General features: G+C 34.6%; 1 protein-coding gene across 2 annotated transcripts in view; it reads left to right on the forward strand.

The window, feature by feature from the left end:
• LOC114344918 (uncharacterized) overlaps window positions 1-21,477 on the forward strand; it is a 40,479-nt gene extending 19,002 nt beyond the window's left edge. Inside the window, exons 4-8 of one of the 2 annotated variants that reach the window (XM_050646426.1) lie at window positions 3,152-3,778; window positions 9,217-9,360; window positions 12,770-12,930; window positions 20,517-20,867; window positions 21,372-21,477. In XM_050646426.1, coding sequence (XP_050502383.1) covers window positions 3,152-3,778; window positions 9,217-9,360; window positions 12,770-12,930; window positions 20,517-20,739 — 1,155 coding nt within the window. In that variant the 3' untranslated portion in view covers window positions 20,740-20,867; window positions 21,372-21,477. Of the gene's footprint in view, window positions 1-3,151; window positions 3,779-9,216; window positions 9,361-12,769; window positions 12,931-20,516; window positions 20,868-21,371 lie in introns of those variants that run through there. The other variant, XM_050646427.1, reaches the window with a different exon arrangement.
• The last annotated feature ends 209 nt before the right edge of the window (window positions 21,478-21,686 follow it).

A 21,686-nucleotide genomic window follows, 5' to 3' on the forward strand; every position in this document is an offset into this window, starting at 1 on the left:
TTATCCGAATTTGTTATATCATATAGCAACATAGATTTTTGGCAAATTTTTATACAATGGCTTTAAACCATTAATTCTGCTGGACCAGTGTGTATCAAATAAATGTTTTAAAGTCAGATTTGTGAAGTGTTGTTTTATGATATCCCAACGCTTGATAGGAGCTGAAAAATATTTATATAATTCTTTGATTGCACTAAAAAAAACCGATTGTTTTGTGATTGAACTTCACAGCATCATCAACTACTAAATTTAACGTGTGAGTAGCACATAGCATATAATAGACTCGTGGATTCAGATCTAAAATAATCTTTTGCAGACCGTTATTTTTGCCACGCATATTAGAGGCATTCACATAGCCCTGACCCCTCACGTTATTGATATATAAATCAAATTTTTTTAATTTCTGTAATATTTTATAAAAGAGCTCAAACCCATACCTGTTATGTCGAAAATTGGACAAAAAGCTAAAAAATGTTCTCGTATTTTTAATTTTTTAGAGCAGTCGTTAAGTGGACAAATCTAATGTTAATGCTTACTTGCTTCATATGTTCAATATCGGGAGTGCAATCTAATATGAATGAAAAGAATTCATTCTACTTGTAAAGCTGGAAAATTAAATTTGGTATTTCTTTAGTCAACTCTAGTAACTTTGTAGCTACTCTAGTGGCGCCCTTTAATTGCTGGCGCCTTTGTGCGCCGCACACATTGCACACGTGGACGGCGCGGCCCTGAATATCATAACAGCAACCGTCGAGTAATAAAAAATATTTTTTTAAACCATCTGGTAATAAAAAAGACTTTTTTATTACTCAATGAGAGCAACTTAACAAGCACTTATCTAAATTCTCGGAAAGTATCCTATTGTCGTATGGTACTCTCTTAACAAATCATAAATGTTCAGAATTTGAAAAAATCGCATATGGGCCACGTAGATAAAAATATCTTTACCTAAAGTCCGAAAACCGCCAGCCACTTTGAACTAAAAAGCATTCCCGGAATTACTTTATGACTACAGCTGCAAAAGGGCAGTTCATATAATAAATAACATTTTCTGGCATTTTTGTTTAGATTGTTTGGAATATTAGAGTTTATAGAAATATCTGAATCATTACTATTTAATTCAGTGGCCTGCTTTTGGCCGCCCCTATAATCGGCCGCCCGTGTGCGATGCACACTTTGCACACATGGTAGCGGCGGTCCTGTTCTGTAAGTTTTCTTATTATTGATCTTCACGTGATGGTTGTCATTGAAAATGGCAATGGTACGGAATCTAAGCTAGAGGAGAGCTGATTTTACCCAAAATGAAGTGTTGGAAAAATTGAGAATGGAAAAAAAGAGACAATGGGAATCAAAATTCCGGATGAAGAAATTAAAACTCGTATAGAAATTGCAGGAGGAGCATTTATGAAACTTAGATCTATTCTGAGCAACTCTCAGTTGAACTTACAACTAAGAATCAAGTTCCTAAAATGTTATGTGTATCCTGTATTACTATATGGATGTGAAACCTGAATCATGAAGGTTAACATGATGAACAAATTAGAAGCCTTCGAGATGTGGTCTTATCGTAGAATGCTCAGAATATCATGGGTTCAATGGATTTCAAACAGAGAAGTCTTAAACAGAGTAGGTCAAGGTGAAGACTTAATGAAGATGACAAAAAATAGAAAACTTGAATATCTGGGGCCATATAATGAGAGGTATTAGCAGATACGGGATACTACAGTTAATACTCAACGGAAATATCGACGGAAAAGGAGGAATTGGCAGGAAGAAATAATCATGGCTCCGAAAACTTCGTCAATGGACTGGCTTATCAGCAGATGAATTATTATATGCCGCGCAAGATCGAGAACGATATCGGAAAATTGTCGTCGAAGCTTCTTCTTCTTCTTTAGGTGCCGTGTCTGTATTCAGACGTTGGCTGTCATCATGTTTACAATTTCCTGAAACCTTTCTCTATCGGCTGCTGAAATAAGTCTTCTATTGTGCAGCTGCACCATTTTCTAATATTACGCAGCCATGAAAGTTTCTTTCGACCAATCCATCTCTTTCCCTCAACTTTTCCTTGTATTATAAGGCGAAGCGGTATTTAGGTCCTCTAACTATATGGCCGAAGTATTCTGTTTTTCTCCTCTTTATGATGCTTATGAACAGACGTTCTAAATTCATCATTTGAAGAACATCTTCATTGGAAGTGTGCGAAACCCACGATATCTTTAGGATTCGTCGATAGCACCACAATTCGAATGCTTCTATTTTGTTTAGCATTGTGGTTTTTAACGTCCATGTCTCACAACCATACTATAAGATAGACCACACATAACATTTCAGAACCTTCTTTCGAATATTCATCGACAGGTTTCTGTTACATAAAACTGGTTTCACAACCAAACATGTCTCACAACCATACTATAAGATAGACCACACATAACATTTCAGGACCTTCCTTCGAATATTCATCGACAGGTTTCTGTTACATAAAACCGGTTTCCAGATCATAAAAGCCTTCCGTGATATTTCGATCCTATAGTTATTATCTCTTCATCAGAGTCACAATTTACATTTAACCAGCTGCCAAGGTACTTGAAATGATTCACCCGTTCTAACTCCTCTCCATCAAGAGAAAGCTGACCCTGATCTATATTAATCTTTCCAACTACCATCCATTTTGTTTTTGAAATGTTGATTTTAAGACCTCTCCGATAACTTGCTTCACTGACTAGATTTAGTAGTGTCTGAAGATCTTGTAAATTTTCAGCAAGAATGGCTGTATCGTCAGCGTATCTAATATTGTTGATTACTTCTCCGCCTAGCCTTACTCCCGCTTGTCTGTCATCCAAAGCCTCCCTAAAGATTTCTTCGGAGTACAGATTAAAAAGGGTGGGTGATAAAACACAACCTTTTTACACGTTTTCTAACGATATCAGTTATCGTTAGACCAGTCAATTTCCTGTGTCAGTTAGATCAGTTACTGATCTATTTCAAGCTACTGTGAATAGAATAAGATGGGTCAATGTGGTCGCCAACATCACTAGAAGAGAGGCACCTTTAGTACAAGGTGATGGCTGCAGAAAGTTCATATTGTTATAAAAAAAATTAAGACGCTTTGGTTTTAGTAGCCTGCTTTTTAATTTTATTTATATTTTAGGGAGAAACTGGAAGTAAATTGGTAATATGTATTAAAGGAAAATCGGAAGAAGATGGCGACATTCATGTTGTTATTCGTCAGTGTCCTGAATGTCTACACGCCGTGATGACTGATGAAAGTGAAGAATGCGATGGTTCTGTACCAGAAGAAGATGTTCAACCAGTTGGACCAAGTGTTCACTCATTTAAAGAACCAAGTAAAGCGGAAATAGATCATTCTCCAACTCCTCCTCGTGATCCGAGTTATGTTGCTCCACCCCCTCCTCGAGATCCGAGTTATGTTGCTCCCCCTCCCCCTCGAGATCCTAGTTATGTTGCTCCACCTCCTCCTCGTGATCCCAGTTATGTGGCTCCACCTCCTCCTCGAGATCCAAGTTATGTTGCTCCACCTCCTCCTCGTGATCCGAGTTATGTTGCTCCACCTCCTCCTCGAGATCCGAGTTATGTTGCTCCTCCTCCTCCTCGAGATCCAAGTCATGTCTCTACTCATGAACCTTCGCATCAAAAACTTGATAAATCTAACCACTCCCATGTTATATTTGATCCGGAGGAACCACGTCGTTCTATAGTTGAGGGTCCAAACATTAAACTTAACGATACAGTAAATTTACATCTTACAACCAGTGAGGTGAGTAAATTTAAATAACAAATATTTTAACAACGTTCTGAAACTGCTTTCAGAAAATGGTCGAACTCAACAAAGGACCTGATGCTCTCAAAAGGTCCCAACCATGCCTTACACGCCCTTCAGTTTCAAAACTGGACATACTCAGTCTTCTTCTTCATGTACCATGTCCTTTCAGAACGTTGTTTACCATCATAGCTATCCTAATCTTATTCACTGCCACCCTAAATAGCATGCTTGTATCAACACCATACCAATCTCGCAAGTTCTTCAACCATGAGATTCTTCTTCGTCCTGGACTGCGTTTACCTGCTATTTTTCCTTGCATAATATTTTGTAGCAACCTATATTTGGGACCTCTCATTACATGTCCGAAGTACTCCAGCTTTCTCTGCTTGATTCTTTTTATGATCTCAGTAGGCCTAGACGTTCTAGTATTGTGGAGTTTCGAATCTTCTCCACCCAGGAAACTTTTAAAATAGCACCACATTTCGAAAGCCTCAAGGCGATTTAGATCGATTTTATTCACAGTCCAGGACTCGACACCATAAAGTAAGACCGAGAACACGTAGCAGCGAAGTAGGCGGATCCTCAATGCCAATTTTAGGTCTCTGTTACATAACACCTTGGACATCCTTCTAAAAGCGGCTCTAGCCGGCTCTATCCTAGATCTAATTTCGCCGTGACTTTCTGCGTTACAATTTAGTTGCTGTCCAAGGTAAACGATTTTATCAACTTGCTCAAGTTTGGTATTATGTATTTACATATATAGACGGTTTTATATGCTTCTGTGTACTTATTACGAGTATTTTGGTTTTCCGTATGTTTAGATCCAGACCTGCCTCCCTACAACTCTCAACGACACTATCAAGTAATGTTTGTAGATCTTCTTGACTAGAAGCTAGGAGTACTGTATCGTCCGCACATCGCAAATTATTGATGACTTCACCGTTCACAAGTATTCCTTCTTGTTTTTCAGAAAGAGCTTTTCTGAAAATTCTTTCGGAGTAAACGTTGAAAAGCAGTGGTGACAAGAGGCATCCCTGCCGTACTCCTCTTTTAATATTAAGAGCCTGTGATTCCACAGCATGTACTAAAACTGATGTTGTTTGATTCCAATATAAATTTGCAATTATTCGAACATCTCTGCCGTCCAAGCCAATGTCTTTTAGAGCTTCGATCAATATAGAGTGCTTAACACGATCAAATGCCTTTTGGAAGTCAATAAAACAACAGTATATGTCTACAGATATATCTCGACATCTTTGAGCAAGTACGTTCATTCCAAACAATGCCTCTCTCGTTCCAAACCCGTTACGGAAACCAAACTGTGTGTCATCCAGGTATTCCTCGCATTTATTGTAGATACGACCATGTATTACCTTCAGAAAAATTTTCAATAAATGGTTTAACAAACTGATGGTTCTATAATCAGCCCAGGTTTTTGCTGTTGTCTTCTTAGGTAGAGCTATAATCAGTGAATTAGACCAGCCATTAGGAAGTTGTCCGCTGGTATAAATGGTATTGAAAAACGAGGTTATAGCCTCTAAAACATTGCTACCATTTATAAGCTTCTATATTTCAGTTGGAATTTCATCAGGACCAGTCGCTCTGCCATCTTTTGATGATTGTATGGCTTTTATTACCTCAGAGCGTGTTATTAGGGGTCCGTCGCAGTTAGTAATATCGGGTGGTGAACTACTGCTATTGTCTTCGATAGGAGTAGTTCACCGTTTACATAATCAGTGCAGTGGAAAAGTCTGCCAAACACCCTCCACACATAAAAAGGAAGAACACAGGGTATCGTGCAAAAATAAGCTGGAGAAAAGCACTGAATCAGAAACCAACATCAGCAAAGAAGAATTCAATTATATTAAAGCTCCAAAAGAAGATGAGTCCACAACAACACCACCAGTTGACAAGGGCATAGGACAACGCAACCGCAAGCATGGACTAAAGTCAATATATCTATCTATCTATCTATGTAGCCCATGTTATCCATCCTTTTTGTCTCCACTGGTGCTTGTCCTGAGCTAAGTTCATCCATCTTGGACCGGCTTGCCTCTTCAAGTCATCAACCTATCTCATCTGTGGTCTTCCTCTACTTCTTTTGTATTCGTATGGTTTTCAAGTGTAGTATTTCTTTGATCCACCTATCCTCTCTGTGTCTGATATTGTTCCCCGCAAATTTCCATTTAGATTCGGCTACTTTTCTATTCTTATATCTTTCAACTTTGTAATACATATTTCGAATCCACTATATTCGTTTTTGTCCTTCAAGCGCATTTGCAACATCTGTCTTTCGTTTATTCTCTGTGTTTTTATAAGTTTATCCATATTATTTTTGGTTAGTGTCCATACGTGATTACTGGTAACAGTAACACACACTGGTTGAAGACCAGTTGAAGACCAGAATGCCGCCCATGCCAATCTTATACGTCTTTTAATTTCTTCTGTTTGATTTTCTCTGCTCGCTTTTATTATTTGCCCCAAATATATAAGATATTATCGTACTTGTTCTATTTCACTTCCTCGAATTGTGATAGCAGTGTCTTGTTCTGTGTTTGTAATCGTCTTTGTTTTGCCTAGATTCATTCTTAAACCTACTGTTTTTGCTCGGTGTCCTAATTCTTCGAGCATATCTTTCAGTTCTTCTTTACTGTTGGCTATCAGGACGATATCATCGGCGAATCTAAGGTGACTCAAGTATTGTCTATTTATTTTGATTCCTTTATTTTCCCATAATATAGCCCGCCTACAAAGTATCCGTAAAAAAGAAAGCAGAATTATAATTTTACGGTATTTATTTCTATCAATTGAAATATAAAATTTCAACAAATAATTCACCTCATTTACTTATACAACCTCCATTTAAATCTAAACACTTAACTAAACGTCCAGGTACACCCGAAACTAGGTCAAGGCCATAATTTTCGGTAATGGTGTTCCAGGCCTGTAAAACTGACCGAATCAAACCTTCTTTATCTCGTGGCACTGCTCGTTCCACTTCAATCTTCATCAGTCCCCATATGTTTTCAATGGGGCTAAGATCTGGAAATGCTGCTGGCCACGGAATTGTTGTCAATTCGTGTTCTTGCATCCAAGCTTGAGTATAAGCAGAAGTATGGCATCTTGCATTATCTTGCTGCAAACGCCACCCCTCTGAATATAAAACATGAGCCGTTTCAAGAAGAAAACCATTTAGGATGCCACAATATTTCGCACTATCAACAGTACCATTAACTATACAGAGAGGTTTAGCAACACGCTGAGATATTGCTCCCCAAACCATTATTTTAGTGGGAAATTTGGAAATTTGAACGGTAACATTTTCTCTTGATAGGACTTTTGGATGATTTGCACCAAGCTGGAAACAAATTTCATCAGATATAAAGACATTATTAAAATCATCTTCTCGAAAACGTTGACAAAAATGTATTCTTCGTTGCATTTGCAGAGGTGACATTATAGGGATTTTTTTTGATTCCTTGATATGTAGCCTTGCTTTTTTAGATACATGCGGACAGTTTCTGGGCACAATTTTATTCTTCGTTGATTTCCAAATCTGTTCGCTAATTTTAGAAACCCTAGGAGCGGATTTTGTCGTCATAAAGCCACTAAAAGCATTTAAATTGTTTCCGCGAATCTTACGCGGTTTACCCGAAACTGGTCTATGTCTCATATCTATGCCATTTTCTATCCTCTTTATTGTCTCAAACACTGCAGTTTTTCCCAGTTCAGTCAATTTCACTAATTTTTTAACGTTTCGGACACCATTTCTATAAAAATATTCCACCACTTTTCTTTTTTCTACTTGCGACAGTAAGTGCGTTCGCGGGTGCCTGTCGATGACTAGTCGGCGACAAATTAGCAGCAAAACGCATGCGCACTTTAAAATGATATAAATAATATCGTTAATAAATAAATATACAAGGTATATTTACCTAGTATAATTTAATAATTAGTTATTAATATTAATTAAATGTAAATAAACCTTGTATATTTATCTATTAACGGTATTATTTTTATTAATTGAGGTTAGAAATTGTCGGCGACAATTTGTCAACTGTACCCGCGAACGCACCTATTATTTCACAAGTCTGTTTACAAACAACAATATTTGACAGATGGTGTGTCCATAACCTACTATCGGAACAACCTACTTGATGCATTACTTTTGTCTTAAAATGTTACAAAAAGAAAATCTATTAAAATTAGGAAAAATATAAAACTCCGGATACTTTCTTGACGGACTATATTTATATTCGTGCAGTTTTATTTTGGTTGTAGCATTTCTGTAGATGTTGAGTATTAATTCTGTGTATCGGTAGTCTATTCTGCCGCTGTGTAGTGGGCATTTTATAGCCCAGCGCTCAACATTGTTAAAGGCTTTTCCAAAGTAAACAAAAGCGATGGAAATCGGTATGTTATATTCGTTGGTTTTTTTATAAGAATCTTCATTGTCAAGAGGTGGTCACAGGTGTTAAAACCTTTCCTAAATCCTGCTTGTTCTTTGGAGTAGATTGAGTAGATTAATAATAATTGGTTGTCTTGCATATTTTAGCATTTCCGCTATAACTCCATCTTTACCTGTAGCTTTGTTATTTTTCGTTTCCTTTACGGCCACTTTCACCTATGCCTTGCTTATCCCATTGAAGTTCTGAGTTCTGAGTTCACATTTTTTACTTTTGTTTCGAATTGAATTATTATTTGGTTAGTTGGTATTTTTTTAATTCTTTTTTGGCATATAGTTCTGCGTAAAAGCTTCAAAGCTTTACGCAGGACAAAAGTCAATATTAGGAGAAATTCAAGAATTGGTCACAAATGGACCCTATCACTGGAAAACATAATATACAAAATTTGCACAAATTTAAGGAACAACTGGCAGACCACCAAAGAAAACACCAACACCACACCACAGCAGAACACCACAACCATACGGAGTCCCAAACAATTTGCTGCTGCAAATTTGGTCTCAGGTGTGCGTTTTCTCCTTGTGAATTTTTGGGGGTTGTTATGGGTGTGGTGTCGTGCTGTGGTGTGGTGTTGGTGTCTTCTTTGGTGGTCTGTCAGTTGTTCCTGTGCAAATTTTTGTATATTTTGTTTTGTATTGATTTAGTTGGATCTTTTGTTGGTTTCGTGTAGGGTCCATTTCAATTTTCTTCTGTTATTGGCTTTTATCATGATTGCGGTTGCGTTGCCCTTGTCAGCTTTTGACATACGTAGTGCTTTTCTCTCCATACGCGGTACCCTGTATTCTTCCTTTTCATGTATAGGTGGTGCTTTACAGAATATTTTAACTACAGTGATTATGTTTAGTTTTGGAATCGAAGGGCGTGTAATGGCATGGTTCTGACCTATTGAGAGCATCAGGTTCTCTGTTGCATTCGATTGTCTTGTGGATTATACTTGGACGGATTGTTTATTTATCTATATTTTAGTGCAATCAAGACCTAGTAATCTCCTTATCCGTAAAAGCAAAAGGGGTCAAATCAACACCAGTTATAAATATTGACGATATACTTGCCGATTCACAAACAAGTGTTGAAAAATCAAAAACATCCTTAAACCAGTCAAATTCTAAGGTATGAAGCTTTTATATCTTTTGTATTTAAGTAATAAACCTATCACTTAGAATTAATAAATATGCTGACAATTTAGCTACATCAGTAAATGCGTAATTACAGAAGTTTCAAGCAATTGGACTTCGCAAGTCCTAAGTTTTCACCCAAAGTGATCGAAAGTAGAACCGGATTAACCGGAAGTGGATATTTGAACTCTTCGTATAACTTTGCGTCGACTAATATACGAAAATAAATTTTTGCCAACTTCCGGTCATAACATTTTGACCGCATGTGACGTCAAAACCCAACAACCCAATAGAATTGCAAGAAAAGTCCACGAAGCAAAGAACATCGAAAAAAGAAAAAGAGACAGATCAAGAAAAAATGGATACAGCAAGTAAGTAGTAGAAAAAGTTAAACAAAACTCACTCGAGGAATTTAAAATAATGGCAGGAAGAATGGAAGAGATGAGTGAATGGAAATTAAAATAACCAGCTCAAATCCGACACTCTGATAGGATAAAAGGAAGGGGAGAAAGAAAAACATATCATATGTACTATTTCTGCGACTATAATGTAAACTTTTTAACCGGAAGTACATGTTTGTTTTCGTCTTGCTAAGGCGCGTCAAATAATATATCGCTTGTAATATTTCGGCGTCTTTAAAACAGTATTTCCGGTTGAAACTCTAGAACCGGAAGTTAAAGGTCAAATTTCTAAGTTTGGGATGTTCCCTACGGCATTGACAACCTAGCCACTTTCCCACTTTTCTTTAATTTAGATTCTGTAAGTAGCAATTTTTTACATTAAGAACTTTTTGTACACTAAGTTATTTGATTGTTAAATTAATATTTTTGGGTATTTATAATTCGCCCAGTAAATATTACCAATCTAAGTAAATCGGATGGTAGAGATGCCACAAAGCTGGTTTGGTTAAGATCAAAATTAAGACAACATATAAAGATCACGTAGACGCCATTTACCCTAACTGGATAAGAGGCACACGATAACTACATGAATAAAATTCGTTAAAGTTTACACATTATTATCGACAAGTAAGAAAGAGCTAACAAAATTAATGAGCAATATAATAAAACGAGCCAAAATTTTTGGTCTTCTCATAAATAAGGAAAATACAAAATACATGATAATGGGAGAAACAGATAAAGAAAAAGAAGACAATTTCACATTGGAGATAGAAGGAAAAAATGTATGCACATTTAAAAGAGTTTAAGAATTTACATACCTGGGTGTAAAAGTAGATGAAAAGGGACATGGAGAAGAGGAGATAAAAACAAGGATAGCAAAAGGAAACAAAAAGTATGGAGCGTTGCGACCATTAATGAAATCTAAATATGTCTCAAGAAAAACAAAAATAAGAATCTACAAAACAGTTATCAGACCTACAGCTACATACCTATATGCATGTGAAACATGGGTGCTAAAAAAATCAGAAATAGACCTTTTAGAAAGATGGGAGAGGAAAATACAAAGAGCAATAAATATATGGAGGCGTGAAAATAGATGGTCAATGAAGAAGAAGAAATAATAAGGAACTGGAAGAACTATATAATGAACCAAAAATAACGACGTCAATCAAACCACAGAGAATCCGATACTTAGGACACATTGAAAGAATGGGAAAGGAAAGAATGCCAAAAATGGTTCTATCACGTAAACCAATACAACAAAGAAGAATACGTAGACCAAGAAGGAGATGGAAGGACAGCGTATATGAAGACTTACAAAAAAGTAATATTGTAAACTGGAAAGAAAAAGCTTTGGACAGAAAACAATGGAAGGAAGTGGTGAAGAAATGTATGGAAAAACTATAAGGAATATTAAGTGTAGTATTAAGTGTTTTATATGTATAAACAAATGTAATATTTTATATAGTAGTATAGAGATAGAGTACAGGATATAGCATTATATAGATATGTAATAGTAATTGTAAAGAATCATTAAATCTTTCAGCCCTAGGCCTTCAAGGCCTGTTGAGCTTAATAAATAAATAAATAAGTTTACACAACTATGTTCAAAATGTCCCAAAACTACAGTGAAAACTGTTTATAATAGAATCAGTTATAGTAGACTATCACTTGTAGCGGACAAATAATCCAGTCCATCCGAATGTTATGGAGTTAATGCATAGGAGTCATTTGTAATAGACAATCGTTTTTAGTGTAAAAATCGACTGTAATAGACACAAATTCCCGCCCCTATCCCCTGTAAAAATCGGTTGTAATAGATCGTCAAAACTTGTTCCTCATATTGTGCAATCAAATCCGATTTTCTAGTATTCTTGCATTTGTCAATTAATAGAACATACATCGTGTAATTTTTGGAAAATCATTTATAATGGAATGTCCATTCATCATCATCAGTAGCTCGAGATCCCTTTTGGGTCCTGGCTTGTTCTAGGATTTTCCGCCATTCTGTTCTGTTCCTTGCTTTGTTCTTCCAGTGGGTAATCTCAAGTGTTTTCAGATCTTGTTCCATGTATCTAAGTTTGAGTCTTCCCTTTGATCTTCTCCCTACTGGTATTTGCCTCATTATATGTTTTGGTGTTTCGGTCTCCAACATCCGTTCAACATGGCTCATCCAGCGCAGACGTCCGATCTTTATGGATGTTATAACGTCGGGTTCGTTGTATGTTGCGTATAGTTCAAAATCTTCTGCGCCATACGTCATTTTCCTTCACCCCCTTATATATGTGTCTGAGGATTTTTCGTTCAAACGTACCTAATAAGTTATATCTATTCAGTTCACCGAGCAGATTTTGGAGGGCTCCCGGTCTGTATAGGGATCGGATGTTCCATGTCGCAATTCTTAAATCGTGTACCTTTTTCTCGCGCAGCCGTCGTCGTTTGATCAGTCCGGTTTTCTTTCCTTGAACGTTCGTAACATGTGTGTTTTCTAGGTTAGGGTTGTTAGCCCTACGCCCAACCTCCTTTTCGGAGGGCCATTTCTCCCTTCCACGTCGACCCTGACCCTACTTTCCACTGGGATTCGTTACCCAATCTCGGGTAGGGTTGCTGAGGTTTACCGGGGTCCACCCGTGTGATTAAGTCACACTTCTTAGAGGTGAGGATACGAATTGAGTAGGAGTGGCTAGAGATGTTACCAGCAAGCGACACCTCTTGTATTGCGCATCACTACTCCTTTGAACCCCAATGGAATGTCCATTACAAACGATAAAAATTAGGAATAGTAGACAGTCCATTATAAAAGATTTACTCGTATTAGTTCTAATAGAAATCGGCTATAATAGACAAAACTCTAGGTCCCTTGGAGTCCATTATTAACGGTTTTCACTGTATGTAGTTCGAAGTTTCGGGTTCCATATCTGGCTTTCCTTCAGCGCTTTTATTTAAATCTCATGATGAAGAGATGCTTATTAATCATGTTCTTAAAGTATAACTTTCTTTAAGGTAGCTGAAAAAGTAATTCCAATATTCCGCACAAAAATTTGTTCATCCATGGAAATCGACTTAGATCATATCAAAACAAAACTATATACTACAGATATGCACCATCCTAGCGAAGAAGTTCAAGCAAGGTTAAACGATATTGGAGTTGACAATTTAATCAGGTATTTAGTTATGCTGTTATGATAGTTCCATAAGAAGTTTTAGATTTATTGTTTACATCTGGGACTTCTTATTTCTGTAATAGATGTCGCTAGAGCATCAGATACGCGAATGATTTTTTATAATTCAGCTTAAATAGACAGTTTGGTTTCGTTTCGATTCAGGGCCTAGATTCCGTGCACTGTAGATATCTACATGTCGCTTTCTATCGATATTTGAATATCAAAATATATGAATTTTTAGCTTTAATTGAATTATTTTCTAGTTTTGCTCTAGTTTATCAATTAGAGTACAACCTAGCAAAACTAGAAAATAATTCAATTAAAGCTAAAAATTCAAATATTTTGATATTCAAATATCGATAGAAAGCGACATGTAGATATCTACAGTGCACGGAATCTAGGCCCAGAGGTGTTCATGTAGCCCAACTGAGGACGTCTGAAGAGACCGAAACGTACGTATAGAGATGATGCAGGGGCGTAACAAAGGCCCCCGCAGCATGAAGCTTGCGGGGGGCCCCAATATATCAGGGGCCCATCTTGTCGTCTAATAAATGTAAAAATGTGTTATTGTTATATTATTGTGCGCATACATAGGCAACGTTTTTTAAGCAATGCAGTATTGAAAATAAAGTTGCCCATCGGATGATACAATGTATCGTATGTACAGCTGGTTCCAAAAAAAACTGATACGACTCTTAAAGCGTATTTTGTAGAAAATTGAGCAGTGTACTTTCTTCTTCTTCTTCTTTTTGTTCTTGGTCTCGCTGCAAGGCAATTACCAGCACGATTTATAAGCGATCTTGATGTAGTCTGGCTCTAAGCCATATCAAAATCGCTGACATATCTTCTTGTAAAAAGCTTTTGATGAGGTGTGATATAAGGAATATGAGTTTAATTATATTTATTTTATTATATTGAAGGATAAATACTTATTATTTACATACTGTCACTGTCACTGCCAAATCTTAAAATTTGTCAGATAACTTCAACCTCAAAAAATGGCTGTTTGTTTGTTTATTTTATTATTTGTCTGCAATAATAAATATAATATAATGTCAGACCAATCATACACTGCTCAAAATGAGCAAATCTTACTAAGAGTCGTATCAGTTTTTTTAGGAACCAGCTGTACCTATGTATTGTATGCATGTATTAATAACATTGTAGATAAATATATTCGCTGATAGTAGTGCCCGAAGAAAGTTGTTTATCTCATAGAATAATACTATGTAATAATATAGTGGTTTATTAATTTTCTTTCTATTTTATTCTATACCAATAAAGACGAAAAATGTAAGTTGTCATAAACCACGGTTCTTAGACATTACTACGGTTGCCTAAATCGACTAACCAATGAACATTAAGGGTGAGATTACGTCACGAGAGTTTACTGTCATTTGAATCGTAATATGATTTTTTTCGAATCCTGAGAAAACCAAGTATTTTAGAAAAATTTAAACGCAGGATGCAAGATTACATTATTACCGAGGGCGGAAAGCCCCTTAAAATAAACAAGCAGATTCTATTGAATGAAATATTTGAAATTAAATATCACACTTCTCTTTTATTTTCAGCCCTGTAACTTATTAAAATAAACATTATAGAAGTTTTCAGGGACTTTCAGCCCTCGGTAATAATGTAGTCTTTCATTCTGAGTTTAAATTTTTCAAAAATATTTATTAGTTTTCTCAGGATTCGAAAAAAATGAATACAATTAAAACACATTGAGAATTTTGACATGCGTCAAAATTTTGCATTAACTCAATGTAAAATTCTGAACTGTTGAATTCCAGCTTCCCTAATAATTATTGTACATCAAAAGACATTAGAAACTATTTGTAGAGGATTGAAATCTGTATTGGAAATAACTGTTAAAATTGGTCTACGTAATTAAACATATTTATTCCAAATTTTTGTAAAAATGTAATACATTTTAGTTTTCAGCCCAAACTTAGGCCACACACAATGCAATAATGTTCACATTTTTGAACTGTCAATATTTTTATTTTATCATCTATTGTTTAAAAACAATACAGTTGATAAGAAACCCTAAGTTGCGGAGAAAGGATTAATAGGGCTTTTCATCAATTGTCATTTGTTTCGAGCTTCTGTCATGTGTCACATAATATTAATATATCTACGTCATATGTCTTTGGTTTGTATCATAGCAATACCAATAACGTATGACGTAGATATATTAATATTATGTGACACATGGCAGAAGCTCGAAACAAATGACTGTGAATGAAAAGCCCTATAATAAAGATTTTTTTATTCAGTCAATGGTGTGAGCACTGTCAGTTAAATAGTAACGTGTGGCCTTACTTTTACACGCATACCTATTGTGGCAAATGTATCATATTTTTCAAAATTTTGGAATGCATTTAAATCGTAGAACAATTTTAACTTTTGATTTTAATACAGATTTTAATTCTCTACAAGTATTCTCTCATGACTTTTGATGTAAAATAATTAGGGAAGCAGGAATTCAACAATTCACTATTTTACATTGAGTTTCCTATGGCCCTTTTTACGATTCACCACCCGGTATAAGATAAAATGTGTACTATTTGTCTAATTATTTCATAATAACACAAATAATACACATATATACACAATAACACACATTCAATGATCGAAAATCATTTAAAAATATGGGAATGTAAACTCTTGTGACGTAAAGTCAAAAATGATAAGTCTCCCCACCACCGTCGGACAAGACAACCGTAATAAAGTCTAATGTCATAAACAGTGCACGAATACACTAATAGCACAGTAAATGACCGTTTTGGAGTGTAATTATCAGCGTCACGAGTCAAGACGTATTTGCTTGGCAATTTGGATTTAGATTCTACTTATTCTACACTTCAATGTTGGAGTTGTCCTGTCGGTTGCTTTTACTTCGGAGGTGAGAGTCTCTTCTCGAGGGTGAAAAATATACGTTTCAAATAAGTCCGGAAATGGATACATTGACTAATTATAAGCAACTTTTGTTCTATAGAGCTTCTTTATCTAAGTCAATACTTTTCAAGTGAGTGAAAATGTTTATTTTTCAACAAAAAAACCACGTATTGAGGCGGTGTTTCGCAAATAACTCAAAAAATAAGTATTTTATTTAATTAAATATCTGGACCTCGGAGGTAAACTACACTATGTCATTTCGAGCAACTGTGTTTACCCACATAACAATGATGTTCGCATCATGTTCTAAGCATATCCTGCCAACATTCGTCGAAGTATATCCTTTTTAGTATATGCGTAGTACAAGCATAGCATGTACCATAAAAAACATTCTAAATTTCATGTTCTTTGCATGTGCTTCGAAGAATATTCTTGCACCGAATATACTGAGCACATTCGTGTACGTAGTATCTCGAAATGTTCGTAAAAGTTTATTCTTAGAATATACCTTAATCGAATATTCTTAGTATATGCGTAAGTATATGCAAAAGTATATGCTTAACACATACTTGTATATACTTTTAAAATATCTTAAAAAGAATATACTGTATGTACCTATAGGAAGAAGAATAATGTTAGCCTATAGATTATCAACTTCGCGTTAAGAATAATTAATAAAATTTAGGTATTTTGGTAGGTACTACTGAACCTTCTAATTCATCATTTTTTAAACCGTTTTAATTGTATGGTAAAAAAGTTTAAAACTTAATTCTATTGAAGAAAAATGAGAAATTCTCGTTTCGTTTTCAATTGAAATGAATACACCATTTTGATTTGAGTTTATACCATAAAAATATTTTTACCTATAATTTTCGGGAATCCGGAAACGGCCATTCATTGTTATACTGACCCTTGCATTGCATATTTTATACCTGCACAAGGGAAGGGGGTAGGTAACAAAAAGGCAAAATATGAAAATAGTTTCCAGTACAGTTAAGGCATTTATGTCTACGCTGCCTGTGCGGACGAAGCCATTGTAGTTCTAGCTACAAGGACTAAAACATTTTAAGAACATAAAAAGCAGCTTGAAAATAATAAATTCATATTGGTACTTAATATTTCCTAAATACCTAGTAAGTAAAAGTATGTATAATGTATATAGATACCTATAAATTTTAGTAATTTACATACATATTATATTATATATTTGGCTATTTAGTCCTGTCGCCAGGGGGGGTACAACGGCCTCGTTAATTCAGATGGACTTACTCAAGTTTTTTTTATGTATTTTGACCCGTAGAACACGAATTTTTTGGGTAACAGTTGATCCGGATGTTGATAAGATTGTTATAGACCAAGAACTTGAGGAATCAAATAACAGCGATTTTTGGCAAAACAAAACAATATTTTGTATTTTTTGGGCCATTTTAAGTAAAAAATATTTCTACAAGTTTTTTCGTAGGATGCACAGTTTTCGAGAAAAACGCGGTTGAACTTTAAAAAAATCGAAAAATTGCAATTTTTGAACCCGAATAACTTTTGATTAAAAAATAAAATAGCAAGTCTGCTTACCGCATTTGAAAGTTTAAGTCAAATTATATCGGTTTTGATTATTTGCATTGGTAAAAATTTATTTTTTTATTGTTTAACAAAGCTATAAACACGTAGGGTTTCCCGTGCTTTTACATGCGTTTTAACGCATGTAACGTAGAAATAGTCTTGATTGCACTAGTACCTATTCTACCTACTCGTTCGATTTTAAATGAGAAATCATAGAAACATCACTCACGCACTAGTTGTTTGTAGCTTTGTTTAGCAATAACACAATAAATTTTTAGCAATGAAAATAATCAAAACCGAAATAATTTGACTTGAACTTTCAAAGGCGCTAAGCAGAATTGCTATTTTATTTTTTAATCAAAATTTATTCGGGTTTAAAAATTGCAGTTTTTCGATTTTTTGAAAGTTCAACCGCGTTTATCTCGAAAACTGTGCATTGTACTAAAAAACTTGTAGAAATATTTTTTGCTTAAAATGACCCAAAAAATACAAAATATTGTTTTGTTTTGCCAAAAATCGCTGTTATTTGATTCCTCAAGTTCTTGGTCTATAACAATCTTATCGACATCCGGATCAACTGTTACCCAAAAAATTCGTGTTCTACGGGTCAAAATACATAAAAAAAACTTGGGTAAGTCCATCTGAATTAACGAGGCCGTTGTACCCCCCCTGGCGACAGGACTAATTATATAATTATATAAGCAGCAGTTTTATTTTGATGTGCACATAATAACTAAATATATTACTTATATTTTATATATAGGCTACTTACCCATATAATATTTATTATACATAGGTACCTATATAACTAACTAAAGTTTATATATTTTATACTTACTTTTTACGTAATATTGTAGAATGTAATAACTATACATTCTCATATGCAATTATAGAATATGTAAATATAATATATTAGTAGAACCTAGGATGAGATTGGGTGATGTTGAAAACATACTTCTGAGAAATATAGCACATCCTTGGAGTATTCTTCCCATATACTTAAAATATGTGCGATAGTACATTCTAAGTATATACATAGAAGGTATATAGCACTTCCTTGGAATATTCTTCCCATATACTAAAAATATGTGCCCTAGTACATTCTAAGTATGCAACTAGAAGGTATATAGCACTTCCTTGGAATATTCTTCCCATATACTAAAAATATGTGCGATAGTACATTCTAAGTATATAAATAGAAGGTTTATAGCACCTCCTTAGAATCTTCTAAAAAGTATGTTCTTGGTATATACTGAAAAGAAGTGCGGTAGTACATTCTAAGTATATACATAGAACGTTTAAGTACTGTAATGTAGTATATACTCAGTATATGCTCTGCACATTCGCAATGGTAATTACGCATATTCTAAGTATATACTTTTTCTGAAAAGTATGTTCTATGAATCTACTAAGAACATGAAATTGTTATGTGGGTAGCGTGTGTTTGCAACAAAGTTTAGAGCACTTAGAATGGTAATACAAATCTGTCTATATTTTAATGATAATATATAATCAATTTCTATACTCCAACTAATAAAACTAGTGGATTAAAAAAACTTGTTCAGAAAAACGCCATGTCGACATAGTGTAGTTTACCTCAATTACCTCCGAGGTCCAGATATATTATCAAAAATTTATCGAAAAATATTTTTAGCAAAAATGTAGCTTATAAAAAACAAAAAAAAATGATCTACATATTCGTGAAGTCTATCGACACAGTAAAAGGAAAGTTTTAGCTCATGAAAAATTGTTCTTATTTGTTCAATTTCAAATCGAATATTACAACGTGAAATAACCAACAAACGAAGCATTTTTCGGGGAAAACTCATTGAAATTTTTTTAATGTTTAAAAAAGAGCTTTATTTTTATTTTTTATAGCATTTTTTGTAGCATTTTATAGCAAGCTTCTAGCATCAAAACTAAGCAAGTAACGCTCAATATAAAGTTGACCCTTTTTTTTTGCTGAAAAAAATGTGAAAAATGTGTAAAAGTTTGATCGGTTCGAAGTTGTTATTTAAAAAAAAATGGTTTTATAGTAAAAAAGTTTTTATAAACACCTGTCCCGCTTGCTACGAGAAAAATATTTTTATTTTTGTGCTGAACGGTGGTAACGGTTGTGCTGAACGAGGTAAAGTGTGAGATAACCTAAGCTATGCATGAATTATGAATTATAAAAAAAGTTCATGCCCGCCCCCCGAAAATCGGTCTTGGATCCGCCCTTGAGTATTAGTGATACAAAAAATCTCAAAAAGTAAAGAAATGTAGGTTTTGCTTTTATAAAAATTTTTGTTTTATTTTGTTTTTCTGTAAGACAAAAATTGGTTAAGATATGGCTGTTCAAAATATGCATACACTCGTAATAAGGGACTCGTTAGAACCTTTTCAAATAGAACCCATCAAAAAATAAGCACTTTGAACCCGTGAAACTTACAGGTCACAGGTCATAGAAAAAAAGTTAAGTAATTTGTAAAGCGGTAATGATTAGTTTTATTTGGAGTGCTAAATAGGGGGAGATTTTCACAATGATTTTTACCAAAAAAGTCTTTAACTGTATTTGAGCGTCACTCGCTTAGTTTTGATGATAGAAATTTTTATAAAAAGTAAACAAAACTTTCCCCGAAAGAGGCTTCATTTTTTGGTTATTTCACGTAAAAATATTCGATTTGGAGTTTGACGAAAAAGAACAATTTTTCATGAGCTACATATTTGCATTTACCTGGTCGGTAGACTTCATTTTTGTATGAGCTACATTTTTGGCTACTTACTAATACTTAATTTTTGAGCTATTTGAGAAAAACCGTCTGAAAACGTGGTTTTTCTCGTAAATAACTCTAAAAGTATTGACTGGACCACTTCGGTGGTGACATTGAAAATTTCACGGTATCGCCGTATTTCACGTTCATTTAAAGGGCTATAACACATATACAAGTTTTTGATACACATGTCGCATTTAGTAATTTTTTAAAGGGGCCCCATTTTTCCAATTCTGCGGGGGGGGGGGCGACGGATTTTGTTACGCCACTGAGATGATGCATCATCTCTGTACCGAAATGAAACATAAGCTATCTTTCATTTTACAAATATTATAATTAAATATTTAAATGAAACATACTTTGTTTGTTTAGGGCTAGTCGGCCAGCAAAATGTGGGAGAATAGCAGTCCTAAACGAATTTTCGAACAAAAGCATCCCTTACGCTCCCAGTCTTCGATCACTTCCCTTAGATGATACAGATATTCAGTTAATAAACCAAAGTTTAAATATGAGCATAAATAAAATAAAACATTCAAAAATTTTTCTCGGAGAAAGTCACATTGAATCCGAGACTGATCAATGGATTTACAGATAGTATCAATTCGATGCTGTTTATACATTTATTCAATAAACAGAAAAATCAAGTTTTCCAACTAAAAAGATGGTTGATCCAAAGGATGTTAAATTTATGTGTATATACAGGGAGAATCTGTGAAAGGGCAGGTAAGATAAATTGTTAAGTTACAGGAATTACATTACCTACTCAATTTACTTGCTGACTGTATTACTAATATCTTCCTCTTCTTGATAGGCTTTACAACTCGGATAAGTCTTCGCCGCATCGACTATAATAGCCCTTCATCTTCTACGATCTTGATCTTGTGCTTGCATTTCCCATGTACCTCAATCCTAGATAAATGGGATTTAATATCATCCTTGCATTTTTTGACACCATCATCACACCTAGATGGATGACGTCACTAGTATGATGATATACATATTACATATGCCAAAAATCATAATTTAAAAATAAAAATCGACCTATTTCGGGATTTTTCCTTAAAGTCGCCGGCTTACAAAATAACGAATTTATTCCATACATTTGCACCCTACTGTATAGGGATAATCATAATCACTCCCTTCTTTACCTATATATTATGTTCTCTTCAAAAGACACAAGTAGTGTATCCACATGTCATTTTAAATTAATCTTATTTTATTTTTCAGCTCTGAATATTGTGATGCCTGCTATTCTTGTAGTAAAACCAAGTAACGTTTTTTGTTTTGTTTCATTAATTTGTACTAAGGTTTTATTAAAATTTTTTAAATTGAATTCCTAATTGATTATAAACAGTGGCGGTTCGTAAACTGCGAAGAAGATTAAACGGTGGCTTCAAAAAATAGAAAGGTAATTTCTAATATTGTAGCCAATTAGATCAACCATGTGCAGCATTGGTGTGATTAATTATACAACAAGAATAAGGTGAGGATATAGAGTTGGCTGCTTTTGTGTTTGCCATTATAGTCCATTGAAGGGATATA

The sequence above is a fragment of the Diabrotica virgifera genome, chromosome 3, assembly GCF_917563875.1.
Source record: "Diabrotica virgifera virgifera chromosome 3, PGI_DIABVI_V3a".
NCBI classification, from domain to species: domain Eukaryota; kingdom Metazoa; phylum Arthropoda; class Insecta; order Coleoptera; family Chrysomelidae; genus Diabrotica; species Diabrotica virgifera.